The following is a 23221-nucleotide window of genomic DNA, read 5'->3' on the forward strand; positions in this document are numbered from 1 at the left end:
GGTAGAAGCTGGAAGAGGGCATCAAATCCCCTGGTGTCAGAGACAGGTGAGTCACATGACATGGGTGTGGGAGCCAAACTAGGTCCACCACTGAGCCTTCTCTGCAACCCCTCTTCTACCATATTTTAGCTTAAGGAAAAAAACCCTCACTCCCACTTTCCTACTGTTTTGGGGAATGTAAATTAATGCCATTATGAAAAACATATGGGAGTTCTTTTTTTTTTTTTTTTTTTTTTTTTGGGTTTTTTTTTTTTTTTTTTTTTTTTTTTTTTTTCGGAGCTGGGGACCGAACCCAGGGCCTTGTGCTTCCTAGGCAAGCGCTCTACCACTGAGCTAAATCCCCAGCCCCCGGGAGTTCTTTTAGAAAACTAAAAATAGAGCCTCCGTCTAATTCATGCAACTCACCACTGGGTATCCAGCCAAAGAAAAAATGAGACTGACCGGTTGAAGAGGTGTGGGCACTTACACGGTTACCTTAGGACTGTTCACGGGATCCTGTCTGGTATTTAAATGGCAGTCTCCCGTGCCTCAGTGTGGATTCCTTGAAGACAGGAATCAGGATGTAGCATCCCCTGTCGTCAGAACCCGGCACAGAGTGGTGATGCCGCATGGTCATGACAGAATGTCCGATGTCCGGTCTGCAGGGTGCTTCAGCTGAGGTTACATTCCTAGGATTTATTTCTCTGTGGGACAAGCACACTGTGGGCACCACTTTACCAGTAAAAAAGCAAAGACAGAAGTCACGGGAAGCAGGCTCACACTGCAATTCCCCACTAGAGTGGCTGAGGCAGAGGGATGGCTGAATGTTTCACAGAGTTTGTAAGGCGTTATCTGAGAAAAAAGATAAAGTTTCCCTCTCTCTTTCTCCTGCTCCTCCTCCTCTTCCTATTTGTCTGTCTGCCCCACCCCTGAAGTTACACCTTTCTTTCTTCCTTTCTTCCTTCCTTCCTTTCTTGCCTTTCTTTCTTTCTTTCTTTCTTTCTTTCTTTCTTTCTTTCTTTCTTTCTTTCTTTCTTTCTTTCTTTCTTTCTTCCCTCCACCCCCTATTTACCCCAGGTGACTTCCCGAGTCTTAGTCCTTGTAGCCAGTGAAAGCGCCCACCCAAGATCAGCTTCCCAATAAACTGCCTTGAATATCAAAAAAAAGGAAAAAGATAAAACCGAAGAAACCACGAGTGACTTTTTATTTAGTCTGTCCCATAGCCAAGTATTAGTGTAGACAGGACTGAGCAAAAAGCCCGAGTCAGATCTCACCCTACACCTCTCTCCAGTGAGCTCAGTCGCTGACGCCAGCCACCACCGGGATAGGGCCACAGTGATTTTCCATAGAGAGCTGTGGGTGAGCCCAAAGGGCTAACCCCGTTTGAGATGAATGTAATGACTAAAGGTCAGGGCATTACATTGCTTGTTTTCCTTTTGGTGTTGACGACTGAGCCCAGTGCATGCTGGGAAAGTGCTCTTCCAGCCCTGAGATGTGACCCCATCCCTAACCCATCCCGTTGTAAGAACCAATTTATCCAGCATCTCTAGGGAGTGGGTAGCACAGCTGTTGATTTCTCCAGTGAATTAAAACTGGTTTTTTTTTTTTCATTCCGTGTGTTTCTTCTTCCTATGTGATTCAGTAGTTCACGGGGTGTAACTCAAACATTTCCTTCTTTTGTTTGCTTTAGAGACAGTCTCGCTCTGCAGCCCAGGCTGACCTGGAATTCACTGTGTATTCTAGACTGACCTCAAAGTTACAGCACTCTTACCTCAGCTTCCCAAAGCCAGAGACTGCAGGGGGAAGTCACCATGCCAGGCTTCTTTCTTTCATTTCCTTCTTATTTTATTTTTGTTTTTGATGTTGTTTTTTAAACAGAGCCTTGGTATATGTAAGCTATGTGGCCCAAGTCGGTCTGAAACTTCTGGATTCTTAGATTCAAGTAATCCTCCTGCTTCAGCCTCTCCCGTGCTGAGATTACATGTAATCCCACCATACCAGAATTTTCGTTCAACTCTCTTCCCTCCCTCCTCCTCTCTCCCTCCTTGATTCCTTGTCTAGGCTCAAGATGGCTTTTGTTTGTTTTAAGCAGTTGTCTGTGTTTCTAAATAGTTCTTAGGCCTCCTCTAATATGGTTGACAGTAATCTGATCACTTCTTGATATCTGTCTTGTTTCTCAAGCAACTTCACTGTATCAGGTTGACTCTTGTTGATCAGTTGGTAGCTGGCATGCATTCGTGTGTGTGTGTGTGTGTGTGTGTGTGTGTGTGTGTGTGTGTGTGTACATGAACATGTGTGTGTTGCTAACCTGGTTTGCTGGTATTGTCATCAAAGTCCCTCCCCTTATCTATCTGAGCATTGCCAGAAGGGGGACTTTTTTTTTTTTTGGCTGATCATGCTGCTTTGAGAGAGTTTCCCACCTCTTCTCTTTCTCTCCCTCTCTCCCTCAGCAGAGTAGGAAGCCATGTCTTACTAGGTTTTTGTCGTTTCCCCCCCCCCCCCACACACACACAGCACTTTGTAAAGGCCAGGTGTCGGCGATGATTTAGGATCGCTGGGGAACTGCAAGTAGCTGAGGGAAGTCACAAGGTTAGCTGAGGGTAGAGTGTCAGAGTCAGCGTCCCACAGGGTAATACTGGAAAACCTTGGCTTTGACTGCTGGGCTTTATTAAGAAACCAAGTCAGGTTACGGGCCTAAATTGATTGGCATCTCTGTCCTCAGTTTACCCTTAGATTTCCCCATCGTAAGGAACTTCTTAAAAATCGTCTCCTCAGTGAGTGAAAATAGTCCTGGGCTCGGCAGTGGTTGGCCTTTAGTTCACGACTAAGACTCAGGGGAAGGAAACAAGCAACATATGCATAGCAAAGGCCCTGATTTTGACCTTGGGACACGTGACCGAGTTGGCCCTTGGACTTCCTGGGTGACAGGTGCTGCCCCCTGGACCAGCTGCCTTTGGATTCAAATTGGTGCTCACCTGGGTCACCTGTGCTCATTCCTCAGTGGGATGTTGGTCACAGTGGGGACTCAGTCACCCTTATCGACAGCCCCTGCAGACCCCAGCCCCTGCAGATGGTCTGTCCTCGGTCTCAGTGCGGTGGCTCCAGGAGAGGACCCTTCAGTGGAGATGCCAGTTTTGGCTGAGCAAGTGTTTGGCTCGGAAATTTCCTCTCCTCCGTCTTCTTCTAATAATCACTTTGAACTAACTTCCGAGGTCAGGTGACCGAGGCTTTAAACCTGTCCGGTCCCCAAATTGTTTTCTCCTTCACAACGACCAGGTTATAATTTCTAGAGGAGGAAGTTTTGATCTCAAGCAAGGGAAAGCACCTATGCTCAGAGGGAATCAGGAGAGCCTGTTTGCAGGCTGTAAAGTAGTTTAATGGAGACCAAAGGAGAAGCTCAGCAGGCAGGGCAGGTTTAAAGTTCCACACTACAAGCCAGGCCACTCGGGCAAATCTGGAATTCCAGTACTTAGAAGGCTGAGGCAAGACTGCTAGTTCAAGGACAGCCTGGCCTATGTAGTGAGCCCCCCTGCTTCAAAACAGAAAGTCAAATAAACCTGAAAATCAAGCTAAAAATCTGAGTCATAGGAATGTGTGCTTCATCAGATTCCATGAGCTGCACCAGGAGGATGCTGGACCTCCAGGGGGTCCAGATCGAGAAGTCATAGGAACTGTTACACTAAGGCCCCCAGCACCCTGAGGAGTGAGTGAGTGGTCCAGGACAGAGAGGAAAGGAAATCGGGCTGCCACCAGAAGAAAGGGGCCGGAAATCAAACAACAACACGAGTCACTGAAAACCTCTGGATATTTTTGAACACCGCCATCTGCACCTGGTACATTGTATACTCCTAGAAGACATGGTTGTTTTCTTTGTCACAGTTATTTAAATCTGGCCTGCACTAACAGGCGCTCATTAGTTACATCCCACTGATGTTGTTAGTAACCTTTTAGGAGGTCTGACCCAGAGGAAGCAAAGGTCAGATCTTCATGGGTAATATAGCTCAGTGCTTTGCACTATAGAACACTCGAAGACCTCTGCTTATCACACGTGACATTGCTAATTCGTGTTCTTTTCTAGTCTTGTTTTAAATAAGAAAGTATGAGACACAGGGGGCTCACACTGGAATCCCAGTTCTCAGAAGGCTGAGGCAGGAGAGTCACTTCAAGTTTGAGGTCAGTCTGGTCTATATAGTGAGTTCTAGACCAGCCAGAACTACCCACCAGGACCCTGTTGAAAAACAAAGACAAAACCAACCCCAAACTAGAGAGACTTTAAGAGGAGTTATGACAGAATAGTCCGGCTTCTGCCCTCAGCTTGTTTGCCGTCTTCTCAGAGGTCGCATGGTAATTCCTTCACAGTCTGAAGGATTTCACTCAGAGGTTTAGAACTGAGTGCCTAAAGCAAGTGCAGTTAGCAAACTCCCGAGATGTGTGAAAACAACAGCAACAGCAATAGCAACAGCCCCCAGAATCCCCAGGTCAAAAGGGCCTATGGGGGACGAGGTTGTGGCCCAGCTGCCTGGGGCCTTCTAACCTGTATGCGTTTTCAGACTCTTAGAGGACATTTTTTTTTTTTTTTTTTTTTGGTTCTTTTTCTTTCGGAGCTGGGGACTGAACCCAGGGCCTTGCGCTTCCTAGGTAAGCGCTCTACCACTGAGCTAAATCCCCAGCCCCCTCTTAGACGACATTTTGTTAACCACATATCTAACAAAAGACTTTCTAGATAGAAGTGATGGTCCATGCCTGAAATCTTAACATTTGGGAGGCGGAGACAGGACCATTGCCCCTAGTTGGGGACTAGCGTGGGCTAGCATGGGCTACCGAGTCAAATCCTATCTCAAACAAAATAAAACAAAAAGCTACACCAAATTTAGAAAAAAAAAAAAAAAGTACCGCACTCAAATATTATTTTATTGCTGGAGAGATGGCTCAGCAGGTTAAGAACACTGACTGCTCTCCCAGAGGTCCTGAGTTCAATTCCCACCAACCACATGGTGGCTCACAACCATCTGTGATGGGATCTGATGCCCTCTTCTGGTGTGTCTGAAGACAGCTACAGTGTACGCACGTACATAAAATAAATAAATAATTACACCTTTAAAAATATTATTTTATATTATTTTATTTGATGACTGAGTGTTTTTGTTTTTTGTTTTTTTTTTCCTGGAGCTGGGAACCGAACCCAGGGCGTTGCGCTTTCTAGGCAAGCGCTCTACCACTGAGCCAAACCCCCAACCCGGACTGAGTGTTTTGATACATCTTGGGTTTCTCACCTTCAAAGAGTCCTTCCAGGCCTGCATACTGAGCCCCGCCCACTCCTTCCCCCCCCTTTTAAAAACAAAGTCTCACACTGTAGCCTGGAACTCACTACCCACTTGGACTTGTCAGTGATCCTCCTGCCTCAGCCTCTTGGTGCTGGGATTACAGACCCCTACCAATATACCTATGTGTGGCCTCAATTTTTTTTTTTAAGATTTATTTTATTCATGAGTACACTGTAGCTGTCCTCAGACACACCAGAAGAGGGCATCAGATCCCATTACAGATGGTTGTGAGTGAGCCACCATGTGGTTGCTGGGAATTGAACTCAGGGCCTCAGAAAGAGCAGTAAGTGCTCTTAACCGCTGAGCCATCTCTCTAGTCCCAGCCTCAATTTTTAAAATAAATTTATAACTGAATTGCAGTTGGAATCAGAGGGCACCAGCATGCGGATTGAAACCAAATCGAACCTGTGAACTGAATTGAAAACATTTCAGGACCAAGTTATAATTGAGGAAACAGCTCATTTGTCTGTCTATTTGTCTGTTTGACTACTGTGCCTTCCTGATACTGGAAGAAAAAAAACTGGAAGTTATAGATTTTGATGTTTTCCTGGGTCTCATCCCCTTCATCATCTTGGCTCTAAGTTGTTGTGTTTTTGCGGCTATCAGCGCCTATGTAAATAATCGCTTTATTAGAAGTGTTACATTGAAAAAATGTAACTTTTGTACTGAGCTGAGGGAATGGCTTTGTTTGTTAAACTGCTATCCGTTTTCAAATACGTTTGTCTGTTTGTTTAGGGAGCTCAGGAACAAGGCAAACGTTCAGTTTGGAGAAAATGGAACAACCATATCTGCCGTCACCAATAAGGCATATATTTTTGAACGAAACCAGTCTGTTGGAGACCCTACCGTTGACTTGATTAGAACAATAAATATTCCTCTGTTGGTAAGTCTCATTGTCATTAGCATTATTGGTTGTGGAAGGAAAACGGCGAGTCTGACAGATTTAAGGGCTATTATTTTATGATAATAAAATAAGAGCTATACAATTTAAGAGCTGTTTTATGATAAAATATAGATATTATTGGGGGAGGGGGGTTCACCTTGCAGGGGGGGTCCCTGAATTTAATCTCTGTACCATCAGAAAGCAAACACAAAATACAGATGCACAAAGACTTTGGGGTTGTGTGTGTGTGTGTGTGTGTGTGTGTGTGTGTGTGTGTGTGTATGTGTGTCCCTCCTGGCCTCCAGCTTGGCATTGATACTTCTTCGTCTGCTTAATGCTTGAATCAGAGCCATGCTGTAGTAGGAGCAGTGTATGTACTTTTACTAAGTGTATGCCTTCCCCGTCTAAGTAGATAGATAGAGACTTTTTTCTGAGGTCTGTAGAATAAGGTCATTTCAAAAGTCATCAAAGACTGGGATTTCCCCCCGCCCCTTTGTGATCAGGATTAGCATTTATGCAAATAAGGGATGACTTTTTTTAAGTATCTAGAAATTTCAAACATATTCATTCCTTTGTTTTGTCTTAGAAACCTACTAGAATTTTCATGTCACTTCTTAGATTTTTATTTTAAGTTCAAAAAATTTAAGACACACGATTGACACTTCCCTCCCCCATTCAGACCTTTGATTAGAGTGTACTGTGTTTTTCTTTGGTCTCCCAATTATGATGACAATTCCACCTTATAACACCTGTGTTATACCTACGCCATACTGAGACCCACAGGCATTCTTTCTTGAAACTGGACCTCTTGTAGCCCAGGTTAGACTGCCACCTTTGTCTGTTGTTTAATGTGGTGATAGGGATCAAATTCAGAGCTTCCTGCATTGTAGCATCGGAGGATGGGGCTGCTTTACCCGATGAGCTGAATCCCTAGCCCTCCCAGGAACTTTATCACCTATGCCATCCTCTTCTGAGGTCTCCACTCTAAAGTGACTGCTGCTTAACACTGATGGAAGACCCAGGACCTTCCAATCTGAAACTGAATCTTGCCTTGCCTTGCCTTGTAAGAGTTTAAAGGGCCAGCTGCCACTTTGCTCCAGGGGGGGAATGGAGCCACCTTGTGGCCATGGTCTCTATAAGATCTCTGGGACATTGGCACCATTCAGAGCCTGCTAAAGGGGAGTTTAAATTCACATATACGAGATGTAATATGAGCCTGCCCTGGAGGTCCAGGCCTGTGATCCCAGCTACTTTCTATAGCAAAAACTGGAAGATCAAAATTCCAGATTGGGGGATGGAGAGATGGCTCAGTGGTTAAGAGCACTGACTGCTCTTCCAGAGGTCTTGAGTTCAAATCCCAGTAACCACATGGTGGCTCACAACCATCAGTAATGATATCTGATGCCGTCTTCTGGTGTGTCTGAAGACAGCTACAGTGTACTCAAATAGAATCAATAAATAAATCTTTAAAAAAAGAAAAAATTGGGGCTGGGGATTTAGCTCAGTGGTAGAGCGCTTCCCTAGGAAGCGCAAGGCCCTGGGTTCGGTCCCCAGCTCCGAAAAAAAAGAACCAAGAAGAAAGAGAAAGAAAAAAAGAAAGAAAGAAAAAATTTCAGACTGGGCTCCCGAGTGAGTTCAAGGTTAGTCTGGGCAACTTAGTGAGACTTGGTGTCTCAAAATTTACAAAATGTGTCCTGGGGCTTAGGGCTTAGGATAGAGATCAGTGGTAGTATTTGTCTATTATGTGTAAGGCCACAAAGTCTAGACAGAGAGAGAGAGAGAGAGAGAGAGAGAGAGAGAGAGAGAGAGAGAGAGAGAGAGAGAGAGAGAGAGTAATTTGAGCAAGGGCAGTATCTGAACTCTTATTCCACACAAAGACTGGAAGGTCACTGGTTGAATTTACTGTTTAGTCTCAAACATTTATAGCTCAGCTTCTGGCCTCTTCTACTGAGGGGCAGGAAGAGAGCCAAGTGGGTGTTTTGGTTTTTTTTTTGGCGGGGGGGGGGGGGGGCGGACGGACACTGGTTAACCTGCCTCTACTCTGCAGACTGTTGTGGAAATGGCCCAGCAGCCCTTCCTCAGGGAGATCATCGAGGCCATGCTGAAAGCTTATCAGCAGACGCTGTTTGTCACTCACACTGTACATGAACTGCTCTGGGGCTACAAAGATGAGGTCTTGTCGCTCGTCCATATTTTCAGACCTGACGTCTCCCCTAACTTTGGCCTGTTCTATGAGGTAAGTTTCCTTCCTAGAACCTATCTTTAGCACACTGGGCCACACGGGGAAGAGGGCACACAAGCCAGAGTGCATCTTAAGTCTGGCTTTCTTCCAGGCGAAGACCAAACTTGCCTGGAGTTCTAAATATTTTACAAAGTCTGTGAAAAAAATAAGGCTTTGGAGGGGGAGGGAAAGAAACTGTCATAAAATAACTAGCTGGTAACGGATAAAACTAACCTCGGGAGTGAGTGAAACACTGAGGTAGGGTGAGGAAATATGCTCATAGTCTGGCCTGTGCCTGTCCGAGGTCTCCCGCATGATGCCATGACGCCATGATGCCATGACGCCATAGCATCTTACTTCCTCTCTGACCCAGGGCAAGCCTTAAAAGTTTACAAAATTTAAGAGGTTGTTCAGACACAATTATAAACAAGTTTTAAATGTTTGTTACTTCTGTGAGAGAATGGGTCCTGAAAGTTGAGTCTTGCCAACATTGTTTCATTCTAGGAGAGCAGCCTGAATGCATGGTCCTTAGAATGTCTTGGCTAACGAAGGGAGGGGGGGGCGGCTCAGCTGGCGGGAAAGTTAATTTAAAGTAGCACAGCATTTTTGGTCATTTTTAAAATTGTGATGCTTGCTTCTTTCCAGAGAAATGGAACTAATGATGGGGAGTATGTTTTTCTGACTGGAGAGGACAATTACCTGAACTTTACAAAAATTGTGGAGTGGAATGGAAAAACGTAAGTCCTGTAAGAGTTCCTAGTGTAAGGTTTTTCAAGTTTTCATTTAAACAAAATGTGCCTCTTTTTTTCCTTCCTAATTTAATACTGGGGCTGTTGCTTACTGGCAGAGTGCCTGTCTACCATACACAACACTCTGGATTTGATCCCAGCCATGGAAAATAAGTTAGCATTTGGCTTTTGTATAAAAACTGTCAGCATTCTTTTTTTTCTTTCTTTCTTTTTTTTTTTTTGGTTCTTTTTTTCGGAGCTGGGGACCGAACCCAGGGCCTTGCGCTTCGTAGGCAAGCGCTCTACCACTGAGCTAAATCCCCAACCCCAACTATCAGCATTCTTAAAATTATTACCTTACCAATCAAGTGTGGGGTAAAAAAAAAAAAAAAAAAACCCTTGAGAAAAAGTATTAAAGATTTGAATGCTTACCATGGCCAGGTGTGAATTAGAAGCCATGGAGTGGCCTCGCTGGTTTTCCTTGCTGGTTGTGGTGTCTTAGCCGAAGTTCAAACACTTTCAAACCAGTGTTTGTTTGGTGGGAGGGAAATATGGTGGCACCACCTCTCTGTTCACTTCAAGGGTGTGGCTTCTTCATGCTATTCTTCCTAAAGATGAAGTTCATTTGCGTTCAGTATTATGATATTAAAAATTAAAAACTTTTATTACCCAATTTTTGTTTTATATGCAAACACTTCTAGCCTTTTAATAACAAGATAGCTTAGTCTTTTGTATTCACAATGAATTATGGGTAAATGTGTGATATATTATTTAACATGTTTGAACTTAGATTCTTTTCTATGCTTAGATTTTTATGGTTCCTGCTTTTGGGTTTTTCCTTCCAAATAGGACAATAATTTTACCTGTTTCTTCACACTCTCATCTTTGTCTCAAAAGTCAATCAAGATGATCGCAGATCACAGAGATCCACATCTCTCTGCCTCCTGAGTTCTGGGGTTACCACGCAAATGTGCTACCAGGATTTTTCTGTTTGATTTTTTTTCTTTTTTTTTTCTCTTTTCTCTTCTCTCTCTCTCTCTCTCTCTCTCTCTCTCTCTCTCTCTCTCTCTCTCTCTCTCTCTCTCTCTCAGCACTGGTCTTTAAACCCAGTCCTCGTATACGCTAAAGCCTCTACCTCTGAGGTACATCCACAGCCCCTTCTGTTTATTTTTGGGATGAGTCAAGCCCTCACTTTGGATTCCAGTTTGGCCTGTAGCCCTGGCTCTCCCTGCCTGGCCCCACAGACACTGGAATTGCAGCTGTGATCCACCACAGCCGCTATCCTCTGGCCTTTAGCATTTGCTTTTCCTTTGATCTTCTACATGGAGATTGGGATTTATGTCATGGTTCTGTTTGGCCCTGGGACACACTTCTAATCTAAAGCTTCCAGTCTGAGATCTGGGGAAACTTTCAGCAACTATTTACTTCACTGGCATTTACCTGGGTCTGGCGACAGGTGGTTGGGGTTTAGGCCAAGCCACTTCAAGTTCTTGGTATCTTATTCAAAGCATTGAAATAAACACGTGGAGATTTGCACAATAGTACAGAGACTCTCTTCAAAGCAAAATGGTGGTGCGGATCAGAATGAAGTGATGTTCTCCAGAAACCCAACAGGCCATGTGCATGGGGGCCCTCAAAAGCTCGGATTATTGTCTGGGACTTTCTCTTTCTGTGTCCAAGAGTATGACTACTAAGGATCAGAGTGTATGTGGGTTTTTATCTTGATTGACAGGTTGTTGCGTGACTTCCTTTCCTCTCTCAGGTCCCATCCAGAATGAATCTGATTGTAGTGATGTGCAAGCCCAACTCATAGGTGTAAGACAGTGCAGCCTGGTGCAAGGAGGGGTCCTAGGATGCTCACAGGTCGCTTGTATGGAGAAGAGTTGGGTGTGGCCACACCGTGTCCAGGATGCTAAGCCTGTGCACATGCTTGTCCACCTCAGTCTCATCTCCCCACCTCCAGGCCCCCGAGTTCCTCTAAACGTTTATTGGAGCCTCTTCACCTAGCCTGTGTCTTGATTAACTTTTCATTTTCTGACCTTGTACGTATATAAATTCCCTCCAACTATCTTCCAACTCGTGAGTTTTCTCTTCAGCTACGCAGTCTAGAGTTTTATTCCTGTTGATTTTTTTCCCTAAAACATTTTTTTTTTACATCCAAGTTTTCTATTTTTTTAAATTTCATCCACACCACCTACCTCCAGTTTTGTTTTTGTGTTTTGAAGATGGTACTGGAGGTCGGAACCTCACACATGTCAACTGAGGACTGTACACCAAGCTTCGTTATCTTATCAGGCTCCATTACTTTCTATGTAAAAAGGGGTTTATTTGTTTTAGTTTGCATTCTGACTATCTTGTCTCTGCATGTGTGCCTGTGCACTACACTGCTACGCTGGTGCCCAGGAGAACACAAGGCAATGGACCTCTGGAATGGGAGGTAAAGGGGGTTGTGAGCCAACATGGCAGATGCTGGGGCCCTAACCCGCTTGATTCTCTGCAGGAGCAGCAAGTGGTCCTGACCTTGGAGTCATCTCTCTGGCCTGGCCTGAATTATTGTTAAGAAAGCTGCTGTTTCACTCTGCAATAATAAGCACACACGTTTATGGAATTAATTTGCTCTATTGTTCTAGTTTCTTCTAAAGTGAATTAACTTCCTTGACTTTATTTTCTGTACTTTACTATAGGTTTCAATTAAACAATGATTTTCACAATTGTTTCCATCGGAAAGCTTGTCGTGTGTGTGTGTGGGTGTGTGTGTGTGTGTGTGTGTGTGTGTGTGTGTGTGTATGTGTGTGGTATGTCTGTCTGTCTGTCTCTCCTCGCATCCCTTTCAATGTCCCAGTCAGCCTCCACATAGTTCAGAACCTGAGCCCAAAGTGGGCCTCCCACCATGCCACCAGGGGAAACCCATGGTCAGCTTAGCTCAGATTCCACCATGAGGCTATCTCTGAGCCACCAGCTTTGGACAACACCGAAAGTACACACCATGGGTAGAAGCTGCTTTCTTTGGCCTCTTTGGATGAGCAGGGAATCTCTGCTCCTTGGACCCCAGCCCCAACCCCAACCCCAACCCCGAGTGGAACCTTCTCTACTTTTACTAACTTGGGAACTGAACTCCGGTTCTCTTCCCGGCCTCTGGCTTTCTCCCCTGCCTCCGGCATGTAGAATGCATCATTTCAGCTCTGCTTACCACTGCATAAGTACCAACGTTTTGTCTAGGCAGATGCCCCAATGCTCGTTTGTGCTTTGAATGTGGTGCGAACTGTCTGAATGTCTTCCTTTCACGTTTTATCAGCCTTGACTTCCTGTTTTCACTCAGTACAGGAAGTTAGAGTACCATCCACACCAGAAATTGGGGGAATTTCTGCTTGTTTTTTGCCTTCTCCTTCCTTTTGCATCTGTACTGTTTTCATCCGTTCCAAGTGTTATAACAAGTTATAAGCTGCATGACTTACAAAAGGCAGCAATGTATTCTTCACAGTTCTGTGTACTGAGCAGTCTCTGATGCTGGGAGGGATATGGTTCCGTACAGAGGCCGCCTTCTTGCTTTAACTTCACACACGATGGTAGAAGGGCTGCGCCAGTCCCTAGGGTCTCCTCTAAGGTCACTTGTCTTATGTCAGAGCACCCCTTCATGACCTGACCACCAGACAGGCAGGATTTCAATACAAAGACCCGGAGGTATCATTCCTGTCTAGTCCATAACACGTATGATTGTTAAAGCATGCAATCTCAACGTCGCTCTCAGTGGCAGCAACACAGTATTAGCATCTCCTCTTGTCCTGGGCAAGTCTGTTATTTTTGGAGGGAGAACTAGTCAGAGAGCAGTTAATGGTCTTCCATGAATATTAAGGAATGGGATATATCTATTCCATGGCTCCTCTGTCCCCGGTCTGGCTATGAGCAAGGCTGCCATTAACGTCTACTTGGGTTACTGCTTTAAGTAATTCAGTATTTCTGTCTGTTTTGTCGTTGCTGCTGTGTTTGCCTATGATGTATGACGTGGGGGCAACTGTGTCACACTGTGCATGTAGAGGTCAAAGGGTAGCGCTGTGGCCTTGGTTTTTCTCCTGCACCTTTGCTTAGGTTCCAGAGACTGAACTCGGGCTGTGAGTCTTACCTAGCTGTTGTGCCGTCTCGCTGGCACTTACAATACTATTCCTAAACACCTATGCAGGGTGCATTCTTCTGGAAGAAGGAAACAGGAATTTGTGGCTGTTATCAAAAGCAATTTTGGTTTGGAGCCTATTTTTTCCTTCTCCATGGCAGTTCCTACCACGTCCGTGCCTATGTATGGATGGCGTGCTGCCGTAGCCAGCCCCACTTATACCTGGGAGGTATTGACCAGTTGGCGATCCTAAAATCCGGCTGGTTCATCTGTATTCTCTCCTGTACCATAGGTCGCTGGACTGGTGGACGACGGACACGTGCAATATGATCAACGGGACAGACGGAGATTCTTTTCACCCATTAATAAGCAAGGATGAGACCCTGTACATCTTCCCATCTGACTTCTGCAGGTACTTTTAACACAGCTCTGGGACTGCGAGACAGAGTGAGGGATATAAGCAGATGTACTCACAGTGCAGGGGGATTTACACATGCTGGTACGGGTGCTGGGGGCACATGGAGAGATGATGCTGCGTAATGGCTCACGGCACAGACACCAGAAAGTAGCTCTGTTGGTTTGGATCTTAACGCTCCTTGCAGCTGTGAGGCCTTGGGCAAGTTATTTAACCAGTCTACCCTGCTTGCCTTTCTGTCTAACTCTCTCTTTCCCTCTGCTTCCCCTCATCCCTTATCTCTTCCTGTCCCCCTTATCTCTTCCCTCCTTCATTCCTCACCCACTTCTATTTCGAGTGTGTGTGTGTGTGTGTGTGTGTGTGTGTGTGTGTGTGTGTGTGTGAGACAGGGGACTCAGGTGTCTCTGGCTGGCTTCAAGCTTGCCTGAGCCTGATACAGCTAAGAATGACCTTGAACTTCTCATTCTCCTACCTCCCTGGCGCTACAGTTACAGACGTGAGCTGCCACACCCTGCTTTTACAGGGCTGGGATCTGAACCTAGGCCTTCGCAAGCAGGCTATCAGCTAAGCCACGTTCCTACACTGACTTTGTATCCTTCCTTCCTCTCAGGTCCGTCTATATAACTTTCAGTAGCTTTGAGAACGTAGAAGGACTGCCTGCTTTTCGGTATAAGGTGCCTGCAGAAATACTAGCCAATTCCTCCGAAAACGCTGGCTTCTGTATACCCGAGGGAAACTGCATGGACGCGGGAGTGCTGAACGTCAGCATTTGCAAGAATGGTAAGAACTTCTAGGGAGGTTATGGTTACAGGTGTCTAGAATGCAGACAGATCCGAGGTGTGAAACTAGGTTTGTCACCAGCCTAACATGTAGTGAGTGCAACTCCAACCTTTCAAGATTAATGTTTGGCATATGCCTGCAATCCCAGCACCCTGATGGCAGCAGCAGGAAGAGTTCCGGGCCAGCCTGGGCTACATAGCTATCCCCTGTGTCAAATGATGCTGCTACTGTTTTGTTACATGTATAGCAAACAATTTGAACATTACTAGTTTTGGTGGCACATGCTTTGGCTAAGATTCTCAATGATTTTTGAAGCAGATTTAGTCATATCAAACTCTTTTCGTGAGTTTGCTGGGTCTTTTATTATTTCTTTATTTAATGTATATGAGTACAAACTACTGTGTATAAGACACACTAGAAGAGGGCATCGGACCCCCTTACAAATGATTGTGAGCCACTATGTGGTTGCTGGGATTTGAACTCATGACCTCTGGAAGAGCAGTCAGTGTTCTTAACCACTGAGCCATCTCTCCAGCGTGTTCCTTTTTTCTTTAATTTGCATTTGTCATTGATGGTGTATAACGGGTGAGCACGCACGGCATGGCCACGTGGGACAATGAGAGAACCCTCAGTGCATTCAGGTCTTTCCTCCCACCTTGATGCGGGATCCTGAGCGCTACCTCGGCTCTTCAGGCTCGGGTGCTCACCCTCTGAGCATCTTGCTCTCCCTCTCAGTTCCTTTCCATGAATGAGAGAGAATCGTCACCACGGCAGGTGATAAAAGGTGTCCTTTCCATCCTGAAGGTGAGTTTCAACAGTCAAGTGTCACAGCAGAATTGCTCACAGTGGCCTCGCTTGATAGGTGGACAGTGCCCTCCTTCACTTCTGGTTTTTACCCTTGGATTTGTTTGCTTTGAGGAAAGGTCTCGTGGTGTAGCCCAGGCTGGCATCAAACTTTCCATCCCTGGAGTCTTAGCCTCCTGGGTCCTGGGATGATGTACATGGCTTAATATCCCCATCTTATCACCATGGGAACAGAGCAAAGAAAAGGGGCGTGTTTTTTATGAAACTTCCCTAAGGATTTCTTTGCTAGCACTTGTTTTGTTTCTTTGGAGACAGGCTCTTACTATGTAGCTCTGGCTGTCTTGTGACTCACTCTGTAGACCAGGCTAACCCTAGCATTTCTAGTATTTGTGCTGGATCCCTACTTAAAGTAGGATTCCTCTTTAAACACCGTGGGATGGTTGTTGTTTGAGATGTTTTCATTATATACTTTGAGGATGGCCTCAAACTCACTCACTGTGTAGCCCAGAATATCCGTAAACTCCTAGTGATCCTCCTGCCTCAGCTCAATGCTGGGATTACCACCCCTTGGCCCTCTTTAAGGATCCTTTGGAGAGCTATATGGTCTCTGAATGATGGTGCTTCTTTCTCAAAAACAAAGTAATGCAGTAGCTTGGTTCTCCTGTCTGGTTGGCATTAAAATCTTCTTTGGATAAGTCTGAGACAGCAGTACCCCCTCCCTGTCCTTTTCTCAGCAGCCCACAAGCCTTACGTCAGTTTTTTAAAGATACTAAATATATGTATGGGGAGAACCCTATAATCCTAGCACTTGAAAAGGCAGAAGCGGGAGGAATTCTGTGAGTTTTGGGCCAGCCTGGTCTATGGAGTGAGTACCTTCCGGGCCAGCCTGAGCTGCAGAATAAGACCCCCCATGTCTTAAACAACAAAACCCAAACAAAACAACTACAGTGAAAACATCATTCATTGAGAGAGAACTGCCGTGCTGCAGTACTCTGAGGTGAGACCTTCTTGATAAGGTGGATCATTTCCTCCGAAGCCTGAGAACTATGAGTACCTGGGAAATTCTCATGGTGTTGGGAACTTCAGCTTCTTCCAATTGAGGCTAAGGTTTTTAGTTTTATAGTGTCCTGGGATATTATTTAACATAGATACATAGATAAAGAGTCTACCTGTAGTTCAGTGGCTATGTCAGTATAGATGTGGCCAGGACGTTGGTATAAGGGGTGCAGTAAGATACAGGGGGATACAGCAGGTGGCAGGAAATGCAGTGTAGATGTTGACCTGCACTTGGCCAAGTTCACTTGGATACGGCTTTTCCTTTGTGAACCAATTTTGCAGTCAGGACCAGTGTATTCTCCTCAGACTTAAAACAGCACCACTCACGTCTGTGTCAATCACCCACCGCAGGTGCGCCCATTATCATGTCTTTCCCACACTTTTACCAAGCCGACGAGAAGTTCGTTTCGGCCATAAAAGGCATGCGTCCAAACAAGGAAGAACATGAGTCATTTGTGGACATTAATCCTGTGAGTACACGGTTCTTCTCGGTACAAGAGCATGTCTTACTGTGTGCATGTGGGTTCACTTTGCTCTAAAGCATTCTTAAGGGACGTACCTCCTTCCGTGGCTATTCAAGGGAGAGGAAGCGATCAGTTGCGCATTGTGGTCAGTAGCCTATACCCGGATGTGTGACCATCTGCTGTCGGACAGAGTTGGATTTCACCTTCAGAATTACAGATTGATTGCATATTCTCTGCTTGGAATTTGCAGACCTAAGCATAAATTTTAGCTTCATTCACTTTTGGCAAACCTTCTATAGGTACTTTGGCAAGTTTCTTACATATTATTCATGTAGATGGTATCGGATATGTATATTCTTTACTCTTGAGTTCACAAAAAAAGAATAAGGTGGTAGGGGATCCCTTCAATGTAAGAGTCTCTCTCAGGATCCTTTCAGTGTAAGAGTCTCTCTTGTAGAGCTAAAGTGAAAAGCTCAAAGCTCTCACTGAGCCTGGCAGCACAGACCCGTGATCCAGATACCTGGGAGGTTGAGGCAGGAAGATCACAAGTTCAAGGCCAGCCTGGGCTAGAGCATGCTTCATGCATGCTAGGCAGACACTGCACCGGCTGGCTGCAGCCCCAGCCCTCGGAATATAGGTGTGACTATATTCCTTCTCCATTAGCCCTCGGGTAGCTCCCTTTCCTCAGGAATTGTCACCTTGGGATGCCCTCAGGGCACATATGCACTTGCTATCTCTCGCCCCCTGTATTCTGGTTTGTGGGGCCCTGGCCTTGGAAGTCATTCTCCACCCCCACCCCCAGCACAATCGGTACTTGTGGTCCTGCTGTGGACACCAGTTTCCCCCTTGTACACTCTGCCAAAGGAGGAAGTGGGTTCTCGTGGGTCAGATACACTGTGTTGAAAATACAGCTGGATAAATCCTGATTATTTTCTCTCTCTCTCTCTTTGTTTGCAGTTGACAGGAATTATTTTAAGAGGGGCCAAGAGATTCCAAATCAACACGTACGTTAAGAAGCTGGATGACTTTGTGTAAGTGTCCCCTCTCCCTACAGAGGCAGATGCTGGGTTTGCCTGGTGACACTCGGGTAGCCTGGTGTCAGGGGGAGTAGCGCCTACTTCTAACCACTCGACATGTCTGTCCCCAGTGGCATATGGTCTCAGTTTGCATGGTGTCTCAGCCTTGGCTTTTATAAGGTGCTGCCTGTGGATCACGGCTGCCGTTGGCACTTCACATGTACCAGCCTATGACTTTACATTGTCCCTTTCCTACTCTAGAGAACCAAGACACGAAACTTAAGTGACTTGCTGGCGCTCACACAGTCCTGGAGGCTGTGTGCATCTGCAATGGCTTTCATACAGTCACTTAGCAATGGCCTCCACCCCTCGACACTGGTCTCTGTCTCTTTTCTTTGTACTCCTTCTGCCTCTGCTTAGGCTCAGCCACCACAAGCTCTCACTTGGACACTAGCAGCAGGCTCTAGAATCCAACCTTTCTCTCCACATTCCAACCAGAAGCAACTCCTTAGTAGGAATTTCCTTCCCCTCCCCACCATAAGTGAATTCCCAAGTATAGATAGCTTCCTGACCACATATGTCAGTGGGATCTTTCTTAGATCCGAGGAAATACATATCAAATATTTAATGAAAGACAGGATATAAAACCACATGTGCCTATCTCTGTGTCCATTTGTCTGGTCCATCTGTCTATCCAACCAACCACCCACCCATCCAACCAATCACCCATCTACCCATCCACCCACCCACTTATCTATCAACCTTGATGTGTTTCCCCACTGAACTCTCTAGATTTAACCATAATCCTGGTCTCACTGCCTAGTCACCAGGATCTTGGGCACATTGCTTCATTTTTATTAGTAGTTTTCCCCTCTTTGCACCCTGTACGTAATGAGAACTATAACATGTGACTGTTCTAAGAGCTGAATAAAACACTGAGCACAGAGTGGTCAAACAGTGCTCAAGTGGGCCCTTGTTGCAGAGACAGGATGGTGGCCTAGAAGCTTCTGGAGTGACACTTCTGCTGTCTGCCCTCAACAGCGTCCCTTTGATGGGTCTGCACCTGTAGCTTATGTTTTGTTAAAATGCCACATAGGTGTGCAGGTTTGCCTGCTCGCTGACAGCGTGGCGGTCTTGATTTCGGATGTGTACGTCTGTGAAGATAACTAAGAAGTCTGTGGTCACTTCCCAGGGACGGACTGAATGAAGTGTACTGTAATCCTTGTTTGAACTTGTCTCTCCAGGGGAGAGACGTTTTCATGAGGATGTCCGTGAAATAACACTATCCTTTGTCTTTGTAGGGAAACGGGAAACATTAGGACTATGGTTTTCCCAGTGATGTATCTCAATGAGGTAAGTCCTGATAGAGAAGGAAGCCACGGGATATGTTACCTGTCCAAGCTCGGCACACTAACATTATGATGTCTGCTGTATAGTGACGTCGTACCCTTTAAGGGAGGAAAAAGTGGCTTTTCTAAAACAAAGATTTGTAATTGTGTGCGTTCGTGTGTGCATGTGTGAGTGTAAATGCTAGTACCCAGAGAGTCCAGAAGAGGGCACTGAGTTACAGGGGTTTGTAAACTTCCCTGCGTGGCTTCTCGGAACTCAATACTCTGCAAGAGCAGTGATGGGTACCCTCAGCTGCCGAGCCGTCTCTCCAGCCTCGAAGATGATGTTCTGAAATACAAGCTGCCCTCAGAAACCCTTTCTTTCATACTTATGGAAGGGGCCTGTGCCTGGGAGCTGATTTGGACGTTTTCCTTCCCAAGAACACCAGCTGAGTGAAAACTCCCTCCTCGGGGAGCTGCTTATGGGAAAGGAGCTGAGTGCAGCAGGAGAAGCACTGCCAAGCTGTCCCATAAAGCCTTTGTCCAATGAAGCCCAGACAGCTTAAGACACTGTCTGTAAAAGTCACATGTCGGGCAAATGAGATGTGTCGGCAGATAAAGGTGCTTGCTGCCAATCTTGAGATCTTGAGTTTGGTCTCCAGAACCCACAGGGAGGGCGGGGAGCATCAACCCTGAAATTTGTCTTACTTCCATCAAGCACACACACATGCACCCACCAACTCCACCAAACAATAACAACAAACACACAGGTAAATAAGATGCTTTTAAAATTACCCATCGAGGTCAGGACTAGTGAGTGACACATGCCTTTAACCTCAGTACTAGAGAGGCAGCGGCAGGTGGATCTCTGAGTTTAAGGCCAACCTGGGCTACTTAATGAGATCTCGTCTTAAGAAGGAATAAAGGAAGGAAAGAAAGAAGAAAACACTAGGCCTGGAAGTGACACTGGGGTCTACTGCCCGACTCTGACAAGCCTGGGACAGGTACTGGAAAATCGTCCACAGAGCCAGACAACCCCCCAGCCCCAGGCCAGTCAGTGCAAACTAAGCAGGATTGTTCTTCATTCCTATAGATGTGCGCTCCTTTGATGCCGACCCATTTCACCAAGTGAGGAAGCCTCTGTTCTCTTACTGATGCTGTTCTAGAGCGTTTCCTTGATTAGAGAGCCTCACCAACCCTTGGCACCACAAACTCAATTGAGCAATTTTTGTTGCTACTAGTGGTCATCTTGGGGACTCAGGAGAGAAATGATACCATCTGGATGCCGTTTTTTTGTAGTGTTTCATCCATTCATTTACTTGACTGGTATTAATTAGGCACCTACTGTGTACTGGGTGCTCTCCCAGGTGTGGAGGAGGCTGAGTTGTCTTGCTGTTCAAGGAACATATCTTTTCTCAACATTTCTTAACATCTTTCTCTATTTTCATTTATGTTGAGTTGTACTTGTCTTCAAAAATAGATGGAGTAAATGCTTTCTTTGGTTATTCTAAATGAATTTTCCATTTATTTGGTTTACTCATAATAAGGCATAATAAAATTGTATTTTGTTTGAAGTGGTACACACACACAGAGAGAGAGAGAGAGAGAGAGAGAGAGAGAGAGAGATATCTAGTCCTCAAGATAATACTATTTCTCCTCCTTCCAGAGTGTTCTCATTGACAAAGAGACTGCAAGTCAACTGAAGTCTGTGATTAACACAACTTTGATTGTCACCAACATACCCTACATCATCATGGCACTGGGCGTGTTCTTTGGCTTGATTTTCACGTGGCTGGCGTGTCGAGGACAGGGGTCTACGGATGAGGTAAGTACTGGTGTAGGAATTTCTCTCTTGTTGATACGTCTACCTGAGGGATTCCTCAATGATCTATTGACTGGCTGTCAGCTGGCTCCTTTGGATAGATTTGGGGGGCTTTGAGGGAGGGGAACACTGATTTTTACAGTTGCAGATGGACTGAGTGGTAGCCAGGGCTGGTGTGCATTGAGAAAGGCAGGGTGATGGAATGGTGCCGTTTGGTGTTTGAGGGTCTCTTGGTGGGTTTGGATATATCCCGTAGGAGGTAACTTCACATCTTTGAAAACAATATTGTGAAACGAGAATATAAAAAACCCTTTAATCCTCTAAGCTTCAGTGCTGGACTGCTTGGGTTCAAATCCTAGTTTGAACGTTGAACATCTATATGACCCTCGAAATGGCCTCCATTTTGTCATCTGTAAAAGGAGTGATAATAGAGTCTCCCTCGTGAGTTTCTGGAGAGGATCAGATGACGCAGAAAGCATAGTTACTCAGTGTTTCTCAGTAAGCTTGGTTATTATATATAATAAAAACACTTCCAATGTTGTAGAGCAAAGGGGCCAGAGACCACTCGTTAAAACTCCCTGGTATATCTGGAGGTGTTAAATGCTTAAGATCTCGTAACAATGGTAAAAGGTGGTTGCAAAAGAATCATTAATTTCTAGGAGGAATGGGATAAACCAACTCAGATTGGCCTCTCAAGTGACTAGGAGTCTCATGGCTCCTGAGGAAGCCTTTCTTTTTCTGTGGAACTTGAGGTTGAGGCAAGGGCCTGACACAAACCAGGCAAGCACGCTCCCACTGAGACGTATGCCTAGTGTTTAAAAACAAGTGCATTTTGAGATGAGGTCTCTCTGAGCTGCCTAGGCCGACCTTGAACTTGCTCTGTGGTCTAGCCAGGCTTTGAACTTCTGATCCTCATGCTTCAGCCTTCTCGGTGATGGATTATAGACCTGAACCACCAGGCCTGGCACAGACACCCTTAAGTGCTTGGCAGTGTTTGCTTTTACTGCACACTCCTTCCCTTCAGTTATCCCGCCAAGTCATCCGAGCAACGTGAAACAGGAGATGAAGCTGGTGGAAACCATATGGGTAACCGTGACTTGGAAAACCCTGTTGTGTGGCTTTTGCTCAGTTATTTCAGACAGAATTAGAGGTGAGGCAACCAACCTGCTTGCCGTCTATAGATAGGACGGTCTGTGTCATCAGTGTAATTCTCCTAGGCAAAAGCAGACCACTTAGGAATGCTAATTAGCACCCCATAATCAACTCTCTTCATGTCTACCGAAAGTGTTGGTGAGCGTCTAGAGACACTGCTCCCTGGGAGGTTACAAACCAGGAAGGGAGGCTCTTTTGGTCCAGGATGCTAAGGGTTTTATAGTCCAAACCATACACAGAGTGGAGCTTGCAATGCAGGTTTGGTGTTGGGGGCTGGAGAGGAGAATCTGTCCCCTAACGAGGTCAGGAAGAGAAAAGTGGAGGGAGCTGCCTTCCCATCAGGTTCTCTTTCTACCTCTACCTTTCACATCAGGACAGAAGCTCCCGATATGAAGGGTTAACCCCTGCATCTTCTGTCTGTCTCAGGGAACTGCAGATGAAAGGGCACCCCTCATACGGACCTAATGGGACTTACCTGTTGCCTGAGCTTGGTGAGAGAATGTGAGAACTGACCTGACCTGGACCAGGACAGGGAAAAGCCTGCATCCTCACGGGCTCCTGGCCTGTCAAGAAGGGAGTGAAGCCGCAGCACTGGCACGCGAGAAGACCCTCCTGGACAGAGGGGACCGAGCAGGTGACATGGCTGGCAATTACGCTTTATAAAATCATGTCTCTGAAACTGTGTCAATGTGTCTTAGGGAGTATTTAATAAATTGTGTAGAAACCTTTTGTGATTGGGCTCTGGGAGCTGTGGGGATTTTGTAACCCCTGTTGTAGATACAGTGTCTGAGTCACTTGTTAATGTTAACTTGGCCTGACCCGATTCAGTATGCCTCACTCTCCAAACTTTGTGTTTAAAATATGTATGCGTTTCTGTTCTTGTTCTCCGTTCACCTCCTTACGAAGAAAGATGTGGTTACCCAGGGTAGAGTGATAGCTTCATACAGTGTACCAGGCAAATGGGTTTGATTTCCTTCTCCAGAACATTACATTTTGCATCTCGCTCTAGTCTTCAGGAAAATAACTCAAGTCTTCTGACCATTTTATAGTGTGTAGGAATCAAGTGTGGGAAGGGCGGGGTGGGGTGGGGTCTGTAAGTAGATAGCGTTGAGCTCCTGAGGACTTTTACTTGTGCTTTTGT

The 23221-nt window shown here is 45.7% G+C and overlaps 1 protein-coding gene across 1 annotated transcript in view; it reads left to right on the forward strand.

Annotated features, from left to right (window-relative positions):
- The window catches only part of Scarb2 (scavenger receptor class B, member 2), a 51836-nt gene extending 29027 nt beyond the window's left edge, over positions 1 to 22809 (forward strand). Inside the window, exons 3-12 of the mRNA NM_054001.2 lie at positions 6039 to 6186; positions 8234 to 8422; positions 9053 to 9144; positions 13536 to 13655; positions 14269 to 14438; positions 16650 to 16768; positions 17720 to 17793; positions 19080 to 19131; positions 20773 to 20931; positions 22507 to 22809. Coding sequence (NP_446453.1) covers positions 6039 to 6186; positions 8234 to 8422; positions 9053 to 9144; positions 13536 to 13655; positions 14269 to 14438; positions 16650 to 16768; positions 17720 to 17793; positions 19080 to 19131; positions 20773 to 20931; positions 22507 to 22545 — 1162 coding nt within the window. The 3' untranslated portion in view covers positions 22546 to 22809. The remainder of the gene's footprint in view (positions 1 to 6038; positions 6187 to 8233; positions 8423 to 9052; positions 9145 to 13535; positions 13656 to 14268; positions 14439 to 16649; positions 16769 to 17719; positions 17794 to 19079; positions 19132 to 20772; positions 20932 to 22506) is intronic.
- The last annotated feature ends 412 nt before the right edge of the window (positions 22810 to 23221 follow it).

Source organism: Rattus norvegicus, chromosome 14 (genome assembly GCF_021556685.1).
Source record: "Rattus norvegicus strain SHRSP/BbbUtx chromosome 14, alternate assembly SHRSP_T2T, whole genome shotgun sequence".
Classification (NCBI taxonomy): domain Eukaryota; kingdom Metazoa; phylum Chordata; class Mammalia; order Rodentia; family Muridae; genus Rattus; species Rattus norvegicus.